This window comes from Patiria miniata, unplaced genomic scaffold (genome assembly GCF_015706575.1).
Source record: "Patiria miniata isolate m_02_andy unplaced genomic scaffold, ASM1570657v1 HiC_scaffold_19, whole genome shotgun sequence".
Lineage (NCBI taxonomy): Eukaryota > Metazoa > Echinodermata > Asteroidea > Valvatida > Asterinidae > Patiria > Patiria miniata.
This window is the reverse complement of record NW_024037057.1, coordinates 3,062,837-3,080,236: the sequence shown is the minus strand read 5'-3', so window position 1 is coordinate 3,080,236 and position 17,400 is coordinate 3,062,837. Positions and strand designations below refer to the sequence as shown.

Here is a 17,400-nt window from a genome sequence, read left to right as displayed (position 1 = left end):
TCATTCATCCCAAAACGGATATTCCAAATTCTCGTACTCCCCCTGTTTCCTACCCCACAGTGGTGGTAATCGTCGACCTCTCATGACGAGACGCACACGCGGCTCCGTGTGCTGATGTGTGACATTGTACGGACAGTTTGCAAGATGAGCGGTCATACGGTTTGGGTCGGTCGAGCACCACTTACGGACTGGGCTGACTGCTGTGCTAAACTGCCAAACCTAAGGAGGAACAAAATTCCATAAGAAAAATTAAAATGATCATTGACATGCAGCAAATTGCAACTTCCCGCTTCTTGTGTGGGGGCAATGCCAACGTTATGAAGGAAGTGTTATGCTCGAGACTACCTATTCATAGAAACGATCTTCCGGTAAAACGGGGTCCATCCGATGTTCCCAAGTCCCTATGTTCCACGGGTGCATACTTATGTTCCCCAATAACTATATGTTCCCCAAATACCAATGTTCCTTAACCCTAACCCTAACCCTAACCCTAGCCCAAATCCAAGGATTTGGGGGAACATCGGTATTGGGGAACATCGGGTAGACCCCTATTCCAGAGTCATATAATTATGTTCCCCAGTCCCGATGTTAGGGTAAGGTTAGGTTTAGGGTTAGGGGAACAAAGGGACTGGAAAACATTTATGGCTAGGGGACCAAAGGTACATACCCCATTATTTGGTCTCGCCGGGGAACATTGGTACGCACCCAAGTTATCTAGTAACATTGGTCAAGAAGGCAGATGAGTTTTAACGGGCGTTACTATGTAAGATTTGAAAAACACATTTTCCAGGTTGGATATCTGAATTTCCCCTACGATGCTGAGATATGCCATTATCCAGATTCGGATTTCAGAGAGTCTCAAAGGCATAGAACCCGTGCGTGAACGGCAAAACAATCGGGCAACGTTGCTGCTCGACTATTTTGATGAAGTTCGTTTGCAAAAGTTCTGTGGCTCTAACTACCAAATAAATAAAATATTGGGCCGGGGTGACGAACACCCCACAACCCCTGTTTACCAACCCCTGTTAAATTTGCACATGTGACTGTTCTTGACGAATGAAATCACAATATACATACCTCCTTAGCGACTCTCCATCTTCCGTCCATCTTTTCCCACTGCGGCACCACCATCCCCCGCTCTTCCAGGACGCTACAGCATACAAGACGCAGGCGCCTGGACGCCTGCGCCAGGAAATTCAGGGTGAAGGGGTCCAGGAACCAGGTGAGGTATCGCAGGAGCTCTACGGGAAGCAGGCTGAGGTAGTCCGGCTCCCAAGAGAGAGACCGGTGGACTCTGGGTCGGGCAGTGGAGCGGCGGTCCGTTTCACCCGATGGCGAGTTGTCTTTTGGTAGAGCTGACGTCTGTCCCTTAGAATCTTTGGTTGATGCTGACATCTTTTCAATCTGAGCTGTATCCTTGAAGATATCCTCCACCTGTTTTGTTGGGGCGAAATGATAAATCTTGATAACGGTAATGGTAATAATACTAACAACCACAATAGGGCGACATACACTTACATGGCAGGATTTTAGATTGGACGAATTTGGGTCCCACTTCAGCTTCGTTTATGATGATGTCCGCACGGGGCTCCATGGCTGGCTAGTTCAGCAATGCCCTCTAGCGACCCATTATGTGTTGCCCTAATGAGGTCGCCCTATTAGAGCAAATTTAATAACAAACTGTCGTCCTATTAGACCTGTTAGTAATATAAAACCACACATAGGCCTAATATAAGGTTTATGATGCGCTTTCGCTTGCAAAACAGAGTTGTAAGGAGGCACTGATTTTTTGTGACTCGAGTCTAGTCAAGTCATTTAAAAAGAGGTGACTCGAGTCGACTCGAGTCAGGTCAAGAAGGTTGAGTCGAGCCCAGTCGAGTCGAGTCACATTGTGTAGTCGAGTTGAGTCGAGATCCAGTCAAGTATTTTTCCTTCCTCGAGTCGAGTCGAGTCATTCTGATGAGGGACTCGAGTCAAGTCATTTGCTCGTAGTGACCCCAGTCGAATTGAGTCAATTGCCTTTAGGGATTCGACTCGAGTAGAGTCACCAAAAATTGTGAGTCAAGTCAGACTCGAGTCGAGTCATTGAATCGAGCCATAACAGGCTGTTGCAAACATTCCAACTCAAAGGTAGCTTAGTTGACTTTAGACTCATGTCGTGACCTCTATCTGTGTCATCATATCATTTTGCGATCACAACTAGACAAGCCTGGTACAGCTGGCCCCAGAACACACAAACTTCTATTCAGTTGATTCAGAATGGCTATAAAGAAAAGTGATTAAGCAAAGCTGTAGCTTGGAAATAAAAAATATCCACTTTTGACTTCTGATTGAGACTCGAATCTTCCCTTCACAAATTATCTTTCGTTAGTAAAGTTACAGTCGGGACAAGAAAGAAGCAGCGCATGTGATGTAAATACTACATAATGGACGGGCAAGCATCATAAGGTGATAGTCAGGAAAGGAGATGGACAGCCAGCCGGGGAGCCAGCCAGCCAGCTAGCCAGCCAGCCGGGGAGCCAGCCAGCCAGCCAGCCAGCAAGGTACAAAGAACTGTATGCTGGCCTCTCATACCAGCCAAAAACCGTATGATTACACCCCTTACCCGTTTGAATGTGAAACTCTCCAGTGGTTGGTTGTAAACAACTCTGTTGTATTCCTGGTTGGGGTAGCGCTGATGCTGCGAGTACGTGCAACCATAGATCGCTAGAGGGCAGCGCTGAACTAGCCAGCCATGGAGACCCGTGTGGACCTCATCGTGAACGAACTTGAAGTGGGACCCAAATTCGTCCAATCTAAAATCCTGCGAAAGACAAATATACCAACAAGGTTTTCTTGGTCCAGCATGCAATGTTGGTGTTGCGGCCTCGTGGTTAAGAGCATTGATGGATTCATGGTCTGCGGGTCCACTTGGCTCCGCTTGCCATGGACTGTCTGCGTTGTTGGGGAACATGCAAAAAAGTGGCATATGTGGGATGCTGTGGTCCAATGGTTACGGTGCTCGACTCGTGTGCCGTGGTAAATGGGTTCAAATCCTGACCGTAGGAACATATGATGCTTGTGTTCTTGAGCAAGGCACTTTACCATTATTGCTTTGTCCTTCGGATGGGACGTGAAGCCGTAGGTCCCGTGTGTTGTGTAATGCACGTTAAAAAACCCAGTAACACTTATCGCTAAGAGAAGAGGTTTGCCCCGGTGTTTCTGGCAGAGGCTGCAATATAGGCCGCAGCACCTTGAATACCCTTATAAGGTGCTACATATTAAACAGGTCTCTTATTTCTCATAAACTTCATTTACCTGTCTTAAACAATAGACATGATTTTCCAGCACGTTGAGTACCTAATTGTCGTGGTTGATACGTGCGCTACATAAGACCCCGGTATTATTCAGCTATTATATGACAAACAATAAACCTCTCAACTTATACGAATGAAAACAACCTAACAGCTTTTTTCGTTAGGTTCTCAAGACATCGACACAATATTTTTGGCATCTTCTTTAGATATCTCACGTGTTTGTTAAAATGCCATTCGAATATTCGGTGGTTGAACGAATATTGGGATACTCGGCACATATAATCAACAAAACCCAGTTGACGGTTACGACAAAATACTGTGTCTGTTAGAAGCAAGCCCAAGTCAAAATTAGAGCTACCAACCTGCGCACAGCGGAACATGAGCGTGCAATTGGCTTTTTCTGTAGAGGGCGAACGTGCGCGAACATCCAGGTCCAGGGATCCTGGCACAGTTGAGGTGCTTGATGAGGTGGAGGCTGGTACGGAGTCTACGCCACATCCCTGCACCTCTCGGGATGAATCGCCTGGAGTCATCTTTAAGAGATGTGTAAATACTGTGATACAATGGCAGACAAACTTGTTTACCTCACACATTATTTACATTATGATAAGAGTTGATTAAGGGTGCGCATTTACGGGTAGTACCGTCGACTTCGCCACTCACACTGGTCTTTTCTCGTGCCAGCATCCGGGGCGCCACACGTCCGGGTATAGCCACGCGGGCCTTGACTAAAGTCCCCCATTGAATAAAGAAAAAAACACGGATACCCGGGTGTCCGTTAAAGAAACCCAACCCCCAAAATCAGATCTCGGAAGTTGATGTTCAAATTGTTCATAAAGGTTTGTACGATACAACTACTGTATACGGTGCGTCAATACAGCAAGATACAAGTGTGTACACTATACAGTGAGCTTTAGGGGCCTACAACTTTACGGTGTAAACTGCACCTTTTGTGAGCGCCACCAAGTTGACCACACCTTGGTCTTAATTATTTACATTAAACTTACCTTTCTCATCATGACAATCTTCAAATCACTTCTGAGTGGTTGCCTACCAACGAACAAGGCTGGTACTAGGTCGGTTCTCTCTTCTTTTATCTCCTCACCTATCCCGTCATGCAACTTGCTTCCTTCTGTTGGTTCTGATTGATGGAGATCGGATTCTGTGGCTTTAGGGTGCCATCTCTTCTTGTAGCAAGGTACACTGTCCTTACTGTGCCAATATGAAGCACAATCCGATTTTTTTGTTTGAAAGATGTAGTCAAGCTCGATTAATTTATCTTCTAAGCTTTGACCCTTAGACGCACTATCAGGCAAGGGTACGGCAGGATATATTTCGTCACTACTTTTTGCTAGTATCTCCCGCGCCTCCACTGATGCCTGGACGGATTCGGAGAGCATGCGTTGGTCCCGCAGAGTGAGTGCGATGTCGAGGTCTTCCCGGTCGGATTTTGTCAGAAGACGGAGAGGTCTGTCGCTCAGATTCTCCCGCGCATTCGGGCAGACCCGGAGCCGGCTCCACTCCATCTTACATTGCACAACGCTGGCCGGGCACCGGCCAAGATGGCTGCGCATCTGTGATCTCCGCACGCGGGTCGGGCAGCCGTAGCCCGCGTTGGGGCAGGCGACGGGCTGATTCCGGCACAGCGCGAGGTGGTCATGTTGCTTGCAGGCGTGGAACCTGGCCCCGCATTCCAGCTCGCAGTGCACCATCCTGCACGCCGTCAGATCCGTACAGCACCTAATGTTATAGCAGGACCTGCAGTGGCTGTGTTGCTCCATTTTTCTGAAATGAGAGAAGATCCAAAAATGTCTCTAGTCATTATAGGATAGTTAAATAAATGCATTTTGAAAACAAAACAGAACGTAATTCAAAGCATCCACTGCTTTAATATGATCACAAGTACACGAATAGTTATGCAAATATAGGCCTATATATTAAATATACATATATATACAGTTGTACAAAAACAGAATTCGAAATTAACGTTTCTAATTTTGCTTAATACTCATTCCAGTGTCTTGTTTTGTGGTCACAGACGATGGCAAGCCTGGCGTTACAAGTTAGTACACCCATACATGATGGTACAACAACTTGAACAAGCTTTGGGGCATGTGCTCAATTTGAAACGCAAAAGAATGATTCAGAAAATATGCTAAAAGTGTAGGCCGACTTCATAAACTTACCAAATTAACGATCCTTACCTAAATTCTAACCGCGTTAATTCCAAAGTTGCCTCGGCCTATTCGTTTTGATGTTTACTTCTCGCCGCTTCTTCATGCATAGATGCACGCTCGCCCAATGCATAATGTCAGTATGCGCTGCAAGGCCGACAGTGCCAGCAAATTTACAAGTTCAAAGTGCGGCCACCAAAATGGACCTTGGCCTTTGATAAAAAATGCTAGTCTTTGTTCAAGACGACGCTGGTGCGACGGTGCGCGAACTTGGGCCTGAGGGGAGGGTCTGTTGGGGGTAGGGGGAAGGGTCGGGTGGGGGGGGGGGGGGCGTAGTAAATCGCCTCAGGCCCCGGGGCGCTGCGGGCGCGCAATGCTTTTTCTGCACGAAATATTAGTCACTGACAATAACGCGCATGCGTCGGGTAATTAACAGAATGGTTCCCTTCATTTATCACAATTATAGATAGAACATTCACTTTGGGAGAAAAAAAAACGGGGACAAAAAATAATTCATCAGGGTTCGATCCAACGGCTCACTGGCACATTGCATACAAGCAACTACGTCACAATGGCACTCCGACTATATCCACTGAAATTTAAGCCAAAAGTCCTCATGATTTGTGACTATATCAATCCCGTGATAGTTTTCACGCAAGTGCATAGTCCTATGGTAATTTCCTTTACTCAGTTGCAGAAGAAAAAAATGCCTTTCTTAAATACAATCAAAATGAAGTTTCGTTCGATCAAGATGACAACCATTATTAATGGCGTAATTTGCAATTGACGTAAGAAACGCCATATACAACATTCAATGATACGGGAACAAATAACGATGTGATGCATTATGGCTCACACCATGCTTTCAATGGGGGCGCTGTTCAAATCCCACGATTATTAGATCTATTATAAAGAACAGTGTACAAAATACCCCCTAACCAAGCTGCTTCTGTCCTGTCCGTTATTTGTGCACAGTTGGACGTCACGGTACCAGTTTATTTTTTGGGTGTCGGACAGATAGAGGGCGGGGGGAGGTTTGCATTATTTTTAAAGCAATATGCTCAATCATTTTGACAGAGCTGGCGGGGGCCGGGTGGGGGTGGTGTGACCCCCGAACACTCTGGATCCGCGCCACTCTTGTACAGTGCTAGTGTGAATTCGATAGTAGTATTCCGGCGCAACGTCAGATCATACGTCGTGTCAAAAAAAGTCTTTCTTATGACCCTCAATAACTTTGTTGTTTACGAATATAATTAAAAAAAAAAAAAAAATCAAAAATTTCTGTGAGCTTTCAAATGAGACATATCACGAAAACAAAAACTCGGTCCAAGTCAATTCAAGCAATCAATTAATTAATTTCAATTTTGCAATTAAGTACAGGACGCTCCTTATTCGTTAATTCTGAATATTGCGCGAAATTTTTAAGTACAGGGCGCCATTTAAAACCAACTTTTAAAACTGTGTAAAGGCCTGTAAAAGCAAACCAGCACATTTATTTGTTGGGGACTATTCAAAAGACTGTCAAAATTTTTAAATTTGAATTTTTTGTCCTAATTGTGGGTGGGTGGGTCAAGGTAAATAATTGAAAATCAAAATTCACTTTTCATAAAAAAGCAAGAAAAAACAAAAAAATCTAGATAGTTTGACTTGCCTATGTACCAGCGTTCTTTGCTTGCATTTGTTTTCCAACTTTGTTTCCAATACAAACCGACAGTACAGACGGGCCTGTGTGTACATGTACTGTGTGTACCTGAGTATTTACACACCGGCAATCGTGGACCGGGAAAAAAAGTAAGGACACAATTCATGCAAACAAAACGTCCACAATTGACCGTTAGTCCTCGATTGAAATGTGTGTACAAAACCAAGGGGGTCCACGACTGCCAGTGTTTACGAATGTATGTGCATGCAAGCGCATGTACATGTATTTGGATTTTTGATACTGCATAACAAATCACATTTTTCACATCGAATATAGGGGTGGATAGGTGGGTCAAAACAATTTGGAAAAAACAAATCAAAATTTAAAGACATTGAGAATTTTGAATGGCCCCCTACTGGATGTTATAGTCCTTTAAAAGGGAATGTACATGTACATCCAGCTTTTGCTGTAAGTTTCAGAAATGAACTATTTTGGGGGTTAGTATAATAGATCCAAATATTGTTACGATGGTTGAAGACCAAGAAAAACACGAATGTTCAAGTATTCTGGTTCCTTGACTCCACTAAAGATGACATAGATAAAAAAAAAATGCCGCCGGAAAATTGTTAGGTAAAGGAACCAGTGAAAAAAAAACACAACTTAAATTTACCTCTACTACACTTGAAATATTAAAGGGTTGTCCTGGGTACAATTTTCCGGCCATTTACAATGTTTGGATCACTAGAGACAAAAGGGCACTGTAAATTAACGACTCCATTCATGGCTCCACTCATGACTTATTTTCAGTCATCATTCCAACACGGATATTCCAAACCCTCATACGTCCAATGTTTCGACGCGGGTGGCAATTGTGGATCTCTCATCATGATGCGACGCACACGCGGCCCCGTGTACGGATGTGTGACATTGTACGGACAGTTCGCGAGATGAGCGGCCATACGGTTTGGCTCGGTCGAGCACCACTTACGGACTGGGCTGACTGCTGTGCTGAACTTCCAGACCTAAAGAGAAACAAAATTCCATAAGAAAATATCAACATGACCACTAACATGCAGCAAAATGCAACCTCCCGCTTCTTGTGTGGGGGCAATGCCAACGTTATGAAGGACTGAGTGTTATGCTCGTTACTACTGATTCATAGAGGTCTACCGGTAAAACGGTGTCCACCCGATGTTCCCAAATCCCTCTGTCCCACGGGTGTACACTTAAGTTCCCCAATACCGATGTTTCCCAAACCTAACTCTAGCCCTAATCTAAAGGATTTCGGGGAACATCGGTATCGGGAAACATCGGGTAGACCCCTGTTCCAGAGTCCCAATAATTATGTTCCGCATTCCCGATATTAGGGTTAGGTTAGGGTTAGTTTAGGGGAACATAGGGACTGAAAAACATGGCTAGGGACCACAGGTACCCAGCCCATTATTTGGTCTCGCCGAGGAACATTGGTACTCACCAAGCAGACGAGGTTTAACGGGTGTTACTAGATAATAGACATGTAAGATTTGAAAAACACATTTTCCAGGTTGGATATCTGAATTTCCCCTACGATGCTGAGATATGCCATTATCCAGATTCGGATTTCAGAGAGTCTCAAAGGCATAGAACCCGTGCGTGAACGGCAAAACAATCGGGCAACGTTGCTGCTCGACTGTTTTGATGAAGTTCGTTTGCAAAAGTTCTGTGGCTCTAACTACCAAATAAATAAAATATTGGGCCAGGAGGTGACGAACACCCCACAACCCCTGTTTACCAACCCCCTGTTAAATTTGAACATGTGACTGTTCTTGACGAATGAAATCACAATATACATACCTCCTTAGCGACTCTCCATCTTCCGTCCATCTTTTCCCACTGCGGCACCACCATCCCCCGCTCTTCCAGGACGCTACAGCATACAAGACGCAGGCACCTGGACGCCTGCGCCAGGAAATTCAGGGTGAAGGGGTCCAGGAACCAGGTGAGGTATCGCAGGAGCTCTACGGGAAGCAGGCTGAGGTAGTCCGGCTCCCAAGAGAGAGATCGGTGGACTCTGGGTCGGGCAGTGAAGCAGCGGTCCGTTTCACCCGATGGCGAGTTGCCTTTTGGTAGAGCTGCTGAAGTCTGTCCCGTGTAATCGTTGGTTGATGCTGGCATCTCTTCAATCTGAGCTGTATCCTTGGAGATATCCTCCACCTTTTGGTGGGGTGAAATGATAAATCTCGATAACGGTAATGATAGTAAAATTAACAACCACAATAGTACGACACTTACATGGCAGGATTTTAGATTGGAAGAATTTAGGTCTCACTTTAAGTTCGTTTATGATGATGTCCACACGGGCCTCGATGGTTGGCTAGTTCAGCGATGCCCTCTAGCGACCCATATAAAAATGGTTAAGTACATTGTTTTAATGCGAAATATTGAAAAAAATCTAAATCGAAAAAAATTGTAATTTTGGACATATGTGGCTCTTCGTGAAAACGGTGACGAATATGTGTTGCCTTAATGAGGTCGCCCTATCAGAGCAAATTTAATAACAAACTGTCGTCTACTATTAGACCTGTTAGTAATATAAAACCACACATAGGCCTAATATAAAGTGTATGATGCGCTTTCGCTTGCAGAACAGAGTTGTAACGAGACACTGATTTTCTTGTGACGCGAGTCTAGTCAAGTCATTTAAAAGAAGTGACTCGAGTCAGTCGAATCTGGTCAGGAAGGTCAAATCGAGCCCAGTCGAGTCGAGTCACAGTGTGTAGTCGAGTTGAGTCGAGATCGAGTCAAGTATTTTCCTTCCTCGAGTCGAGTCGAGTCATTCTGATGAGGGACTCGAGTCGAGTCATTTGCTCGCAGTGACCCGAGTCGAGTCGAGTCAATTGCCCTTAGGGACTCGACTCGAGTAGAGTCACCAAAAATTGTGACTCGAGTCGGACTCGAGTCGAGTCATTGAATCGAGCTATAACAACTCTGTTGGAAACATTCCAACTCAGAGGTAGCTTATTTGGCTATAAAAAATTAATTAAGCAAAGCTGGCCTCTCATACCAGCCAAAAACCGTATGATTACACCCCTTACCCGTTTGAATGTGAAACTCTCCAGCGGTTGGTTGTAAACAACTCTGTTGCACTCCTGGTTGGGGTAGTGCTGATGTTGCGAGTACGTGCAACCATAGATCGCTAGAGGGCAGCGCTGAACTAGCCAGCCATCGAGACCCATGTGGACCTCATCGTGAACGAACTTGTAGTGGGACCCAAATTCGTCCAATCTAAAATCCTGCCAAAGACAAATATACCAACAAGGTTTTCTTGGTCCAGCATGCGATGTTGGTGTTGTGGCCTCTTGGTTAATAAGGGTAATGGTGGATTCATGGTCTGCGGGTAAAGATGCAGGTTGTGGATTCGACTCCAGCCTGGGGTCATATGGTGCGTGTGCCCTTGGGCAAGGCACTTAGTCACTCATTGCTTCTCTCCACCCAGGAGTAAATGGGTACCTGTGAGGGCAGAGATGGTTATTGTGATTGTTTTTAGCTGCTTTGCGCCGAAATGGCGGCATCGAGCTGTATACTCCCCAGGGAGTTGAGATGGTGTTAAGAATGTTTCATGGGCACAATGAGCAGGGATGTAGCGCATTGAGTGGTGGTTACGTGCGTTTGATACATTGTCACTATTTCTTAATGTACAGGTCCCTGATAAGTGCAGTCCAATCAGCACGTGTGAGAGGATGCTACGCATGAACCAGATGAATGAAACCCAGTCTTAGGATTGAACTAATTGGTACCGGGATCCGATAAAATCCCAATCATGCGTTCTATGATGCGTGCTATGCCTGCACATCAGGCACACCAGGAACACTTGGCTCCCAATGCAAACGTTCCCAAAACTGGATTTGATTCATCATGTTGGTAGTGATCTCAATGGCTGTCTGCGTGTTTGGGGAATATGCAAAAAAAGTGGCATAATTATGTGGGGTGCTGTGGTCCAATGGTGTTCGACCCTAATCCTGACCGTTGGAACATATGATGCTTGTGTTCTTGAGCAAGGCACTTTACCATTATTGCTTTGTCCTTCGGATGGGACGTGAAGCCGTAGGTCCCGTGTGTTGTGTAATGCACGTTAAATAACCCAGTAACACTTATCGCTAAGAGAAGAGGTTTGCCCCGGTGTTTCTGGCAGTGGCTGCAATATAGGCCGCAGCACCTTGTATACCCTTATAAGGTGCTACATATTAAACGGGTCTCTTATTTCTCATAAACTTCATTTACCTGTCTTTAACAATAGACAGGATTTTCCAGCACGTTGAGTACCTAATTGTCGTGGTTGATACGTGCGCTACATAAGACCCCGGTATTATTCAGCTATTACATGACAAACAATAAACTTCTCAACTTATACGAATGAAAACAACCTAACAGTTTTTTTCATCAGGTTCTCAAGACATCGACACAATATTTTTGTCATCTTCTTTAGATATCTCACGTGTTTGTTAAAATGCAATTCGAATATTCTGTGGTTGAACGAATATTGGGATACTCGGCACATATAATCAACAAAACCCAGTTGACGGTTACGACAAAATACTGTGTCTGTTAGAAGCAAGCCCAAGTCAAAAAAATGGAGCTACCAACCTGCGCACAGCAGAACATGAACATGCACTTCGGTTTTTCTTTAAGGGAAGAGGTCGAATGTGCGCGAAGATCTAGGTCCAGGGATCCTGGCACAGTTGAGGCGCTTGATGAGGTGGCGGCTGGTACGTAGTCTTCGCCACATCCCTCCTCCCGGGATGAATCGCCCGGAGTCACCTTTAAGAGATGTGCAAATAATGTGACACAATGGCATACGACTTTTTTACCTCACACATTATTTACATTATGATGAGAGTTGATTAAGGGTGCGCATTTACGGGTAGTTCCCACGACTTTGCCACTCGCACTGATCTTTTTTCGTGCCAGCATCCGGGGCGCCACACGTCCGGGTATAGCCACGCGGGCCTTGACTAAAGGCCAGAGTAGTACAAACAGGACCTGGGTCCCCCATTATAAAACCCAAAACACGGTACAGTCTAGATGCAGGCCAGTAAATTGATGTTCAGATCTTCCGTAAAGTTTGTACGATACAACTACTTCGGTGCGTCAAGATACAACTGTGTTCACTGTACAGTGAACTTTAGGGGCCTGCAGCTTTACGGTGTAAACTGCACCTTTTGTGAACGCCACAAAGTTGACCACAGCTTACGGTCTTACCTATTTACATGTAACTTACCTTTCTCATCATGACAATCTTCAAATCCTTTCTGTGTGGTTGCCTACCAACGAACAAGGCTGGTACTAGGTCGGTTCTCTCATGTTTTATCTCCTCACCTATCCCGTCTTGCAACTCGCTTCCTTCTGTTGGCTCTGATTGATGGAGATGGGATTCTGTGGCTTTAGGGCGCCGTCTCTTCACGTAGCAAGATCCACAATCCACTCTCTGCCAATATGAAAGACAATTCTTTTCTTCTGTTTGAAAGATGCAGTCAAGCTCGATTAATTTATCTTTTAAGCTTCGACCCTTAGACGCACTATCAGGCAAGGGTACGGCAGGATATATATCGTTAGTACTGTTTGCTAGTCTCTCCCGCGCCTCCACTGATGCCCAAACGGACTCGGAGAGCATGCGTTGGTCCCGCAGAGTGAGTGCGATGTCGAGGTCTTCCCGGTCGGATTTTGTCAGAAGACGGAGCGGTCTGTCGCTCAGATTCTCCCGCGCATTCGTGCAGACTCGGAGCCGGCTCCACTCCATCTTACATTGCACAACGCTGGCCGGGCACCGGCCAAGATGGCTGCGCATCTGTGATCTCCGCACGCGGGTCGGGCAGCCGTAGCCCGCGTTGGGGCAGGCGACGGGCTGATTCCGGCACAGCGCGAGGTGGTCGTGTTGCTTGCAGGCGTGGAACCTGGCCCCGCATTCCAGCTCGCAGTGCACAATCCTGCACGCCGTCAGATCCGTACAGCACCTAATGTTATAGCAGGACCTGCAGTGGCTGTGTTGCTCCATTTTTCTGAAATGAGAGAAGATCCAAAAATGTCTCTAGTCATTATAGGATAGTTAAATAAATGCATTTTGAAAACAAAACAGAACGTAATTCAAAGCATCCACTGCTTTAATATGATCACAAGTACACGAATAGTTATGCAAATATAGGCCTATATATTAAATATACATATATATACAGTTGTACAAAAACAGAATTCGAAATTAACGTTTCTAATTTTGCTTAATACTCATTCCAGTGTCTTGTTTTGTGGTCACAGACAATGGCAAGCCTGGCGTTACAAGTTAGTACACCCATACATGATGGTACAACAACTTGAACAAGCTTTGGAGCATGTGCTCAATTTGAAACGCAAAAGAATGATTCAGAAAATACGCTAAAAGTGTAGGCCGACTTCATAAACTTACCAAATTAACGATCCTTACCTAAATTCTAACCGCGTTAATTCCAAAGTTGCCTCGGCCTATTCGTTTTGATGTTTACTTCTCGCCGCTTCTTCATGCATAGATGCACGCTCGCCCAATGCATAATGTCAGTATGCGCTGCAAGGCCGACAGTGCCAGCAAATTTACAAGTTCAAAGTGCGGCCACCAAAATGGACCTTGGTCTTTGATAAAAAAATGCTAGTCTTTGTTCAAGACGACGCTGGTGCGACGGTGCGCGAACTTGGGCCTGAGGGGAGGGTCTGTTGGGGGTAGGGGGAAGGGTCGGGTGGGGGGGGGGGGGGGCGTAGTAAATCGCCTCAGGCCCCGGGGCGCTGCGGGCGCGCAATGCTTTTTCTGCACGAAATATTAGTCACTGACAATAACGCGCATGCGTCGGGTAATTAACAGAATGGTTCCCTTCATTTATCACAATTATAGATAGAACATTCACTTTGGGAGAAAAAAAAACGGGGACAAAAAATAATTCATCAGGGTTCGATCCAACGGCTCACTGGCACATTGCATACAAGCAACTGCGTCACAATGGCACTCCGACTATATCCACTGAAATTTAAGCCAAAAGTCCTCATGATTTGTGACTATATCAATCCCGTGATAGTTTTCACGCATGTGCATAGTCCTATGGTAATTTCCTTTACTCAGTTGCAGAAGAAAAAAATGCCTTTCTTAAATACAATCAAAATGAAGTTTCGTTCGATCAAGATGACAACCATTATTAATGGCGTAATTTGCAATTGACGTAAGAAACGCCATATACAACATTCAACGATACGGGAACAAATAACGATGTGATGCATTATGGCTCACACCATGCTTTCAATGGGGGCGCTGTTCAAATCCCACGATTATTAGATCTATTATAAAGAACAGTGTACAAAATACCCCCTAACCAAGCTGCTTCTGTCCTGTCCGTAATTTGTGCACAGTTGGACGTCACGGTACCAGTTTATTTTTTGGGTGTCGGACAGATAGAGGGCGGGGGGAGGTTTGCATTATTTTTAAAGCAATATGCTCAATCATTTTGACAGAGCTGGCGGGGGCCGGGTGGGGGTGGTGTGACCCCCGAACACTCTGGATCCGCGCCACTCTTGTACAGTGCTAGTGTGAATTCGATAGTAGTATTCCGGCGCAACGTCAGATCATACGTCGTGTCAAAAAAAGTCTTTCTTATGACCCTCAATAACTTTGTTGTTTACGAATATAATTAAACAACAAAAAAAAAATCAAAAATTTCTGTGAGCTTTCAAATGAGACATATCACGAAAACAAAAACTCGGTCCAAGTCAATTCAAGCAATCAATTAATTAATTTCAATTTTGCAATTAAGTACAGGACGCTCCTTATTCGTTAATTCTGAATATTGCGCGAAATTTTAGAAGTACAGGGCGCCATTTAAAACCAACTTTTAAAACTGTGTAAAGGCCTGTAAAAGCAAACCAGCACATTTATTTGTTGGGGACTATTCAAAAGACTGTCAAAATTTTTAAATTTGAATTGTTTGTCCTAATTGTGGGTGGGTGGGTCAGGGTAAATAATTGAAAATCAAAATTCACTTTTCATAAAAAAGCAAGAAAAAACAAAAATCTAGATATTTTGACTTGCCTATGCACCAGCGTTCTTTGCTTGCATTTGTTTTCCAACTTTGTTTCCAATACAAACCGACAGTACAGACGGGCCTGGGTGTACATGTACTGTGTTTACATGAGTATTTACACACCGGCAATCGTGGACCGGGAAAAAAAGTAAGGACACAATTCATGCAAACAAAACGTCCACAATTGACCGTTAGTCCTCGATTGAAATGTGTGTACAAAACCAAGGGGGTCCACGACTGTACATGTATTTGGATTTTTGATACTGCATAACAAATCACATTTTTCACATCGAATATAGGGGTGGGTAGGTGGGTCAAAACAATTTGGAAAAATCAAATCAAAATTTAAAGACATTGAGAATTTTGAATGACCCCCTACTGGATGTTATAGTCCTTTAAAAGGGAATGTACATGTACATCCAGCTTTTGCTGTAAGTTTCAGAAATGAACTATTTGGGGGTTAGTAGATCCAAATATTGTTACGATGGTTGAAGACCAAGAAAAACACGAATGTTCAAGTAGTCTGGTTCCTTGACTCCACTAAAGATAACATAGATAAAAAAAAAATGCCGCCGGAAAATTGTTAGGTAAAGGAACCAGTGAAAAAAAACACAACTTAAATTTACCTCTACTACACTTGAAATATTAAAGGGTTGTCCTTGGTACAATTTTCCGGCCATTTACAATGTTCGGATCACTCGAGACAAAAGGGCACTGTAAATTAACGACTCCATTCATGGCTCCACTCATGACTTATTTTCAGTCATCATTCCAACACGGATATTCCAAACCCTCATACGTTCAATGTTTGGCGACGCGGGTGGCAATTGTAGATCTCTCATCATGACGCGACGCACACGCGGCCCCGTGTACGGATGTGTGACATTGTACGGACAGTTCGCGAGATGAGCGGCCATACGGTTTGGCTCGGTCGAGCACCACTTACGGACTGGGCTGACTGCTGTGCTGAACTTCCAGACCTAAAGAGAAACAAAATTCCATAAGAAAATATCAACATGACCACTGACATGCAGCAAAATGCAACTTCCCGCTTCTTGTGTGGGGACAATGCCAACGTTATGAAGGACTGAGTGTTATGCTCGTTACTACTGATTCATAGAGGTCTACCGGTAAAACGGTGTCCACCCAATGTTCCCAAATCCCTCTGTTCCACGGGTGTATACTTAAGTTCCCCAATACCGATGTTTCCCAAACCTAACTCTAGCCCTAATCCAAAGGATCTGGGGGAACATCGGTATCGGGAAACATCGGGTAGACCCCTGTTCCAGAGTCCCAATAATTATGTTCCGCATTCCCGATATTAGGGTTAGGTTAGGTTTAGTTTAGGGGAACATAGGGACTGAAAAACATGGCTAGGGACCACAGGTACGCAGCCCATTATTTGGTCTCGCCGAGGAACATTGGTACTCACCAAGCAGACGAGGTTTAACGGGTGTTACTAGATAATAGACATGTAAGATTTGAAAAACACATTTTCCAGGTTGGATATCTGAATTTCCCTATGATGCTGAGAAACGCCATATCCAGATTCGGAATTTAGAGAGTCTCACAGGCATTGAACCCGCGTGCGTGAACGGCAAATTAATTTGGGTAACGTTGCTGTTCGACTATTTTGTTGAAGTTCGTTTGCAAAAGTTTTGTGGCTCTAACTACCTGATAAAAAAAAATATATTAGGCCAGGGGGTGACGAACACCCCACAACCCCTGTTTACCAACCCCTGTGAAATTCGAACATGTGACTGTTCTTGACGAATGAAATCACAATATACATACCTCCTTAGCGACTCTCCATCTTCCGTCCATCTTTTCCCACTGCGGCACCACCATCCCCCGCTCTTCCAGGACGCTACAGCATACAAGACGCAGGCGCCTGGACGTCTGCGCCAGGAAATTCAGGGTGAAGGGGTCCAGGAACCAGGTGAGGTATCGCAGGAGCTCTACGGGAAGCAGGCTGAGGTAGTCCGGCTCCCAAGAGAGAGATCGGTGGACTCTGGGTCGGGCAGTGAAGCAGCGGTCCGTTTCACCCGATGGCGAGTTGCCTTTTGGTAGAGCTGCTGAAGTCTGTCCCGTGTAATCGTTGGTTGATGCTGGCATCTCTTCAATCTGAGCTGTATCCTTGGAGATATCCTCCACCTTTTGGTGGGGTGAAATGATAAATCTCGATAACGGTAATGATAGTAAAATTAACAACCACAATA

The 17,400-nt window shown here is 44.9% G+C and overlaps 2 protein-coding genes across 2 annotated transcripts; both read right to left on the bottom strand.

The window, feature by feature from the left end:
* On the bottom strand, positions 1-5,008 carry LOC119726017 (F-box only protein 30-like). Its single transcript, XM_038197636.1, has 5 exons — positions 4,304-5,008; positions 3,659-3,829; positions 2,606-2,803; positions 1,078-1,434; positions 1-219 (listed from the first exon to the last, which is right to left on the bottom strand). The coding sequence occupies exons 1-5, from the start codon at positions 5,006-5,008 to the stop codon at positions 1-3; spliced, it is 1,650 nt and encodes a 549-aa protein (XP_038053564.1).
* A 2,307-nt stretch (positions 5,009-7,315) lies between these two features.
* LOC119725330 (F-box only protein 30-like) lies at positions 7,316-10,377 on the bottom strand. The gene is made up of 3 exons (XM_038196722.1): positions 10,187-10,377; positions 8,946-9,305; positions 7,316-8,134 (listed from the first exon to the last, which is right to left on the bottom strand). The coding sequence occupies exons 1-3, from the start codon at positions 10,325-10,327 to the stop codon at positions 7,916-7,918; spliced, it is 720 nt and encodes a 239-aa protein (XP_038052650.1). The 5' UTR covers positions 10,328-10,377; the 3' UTR covers positions 7,316-7,915.
* Between the last annotated feature and the right edge of the window lie 7,023 nt (positions 10,378-17,400).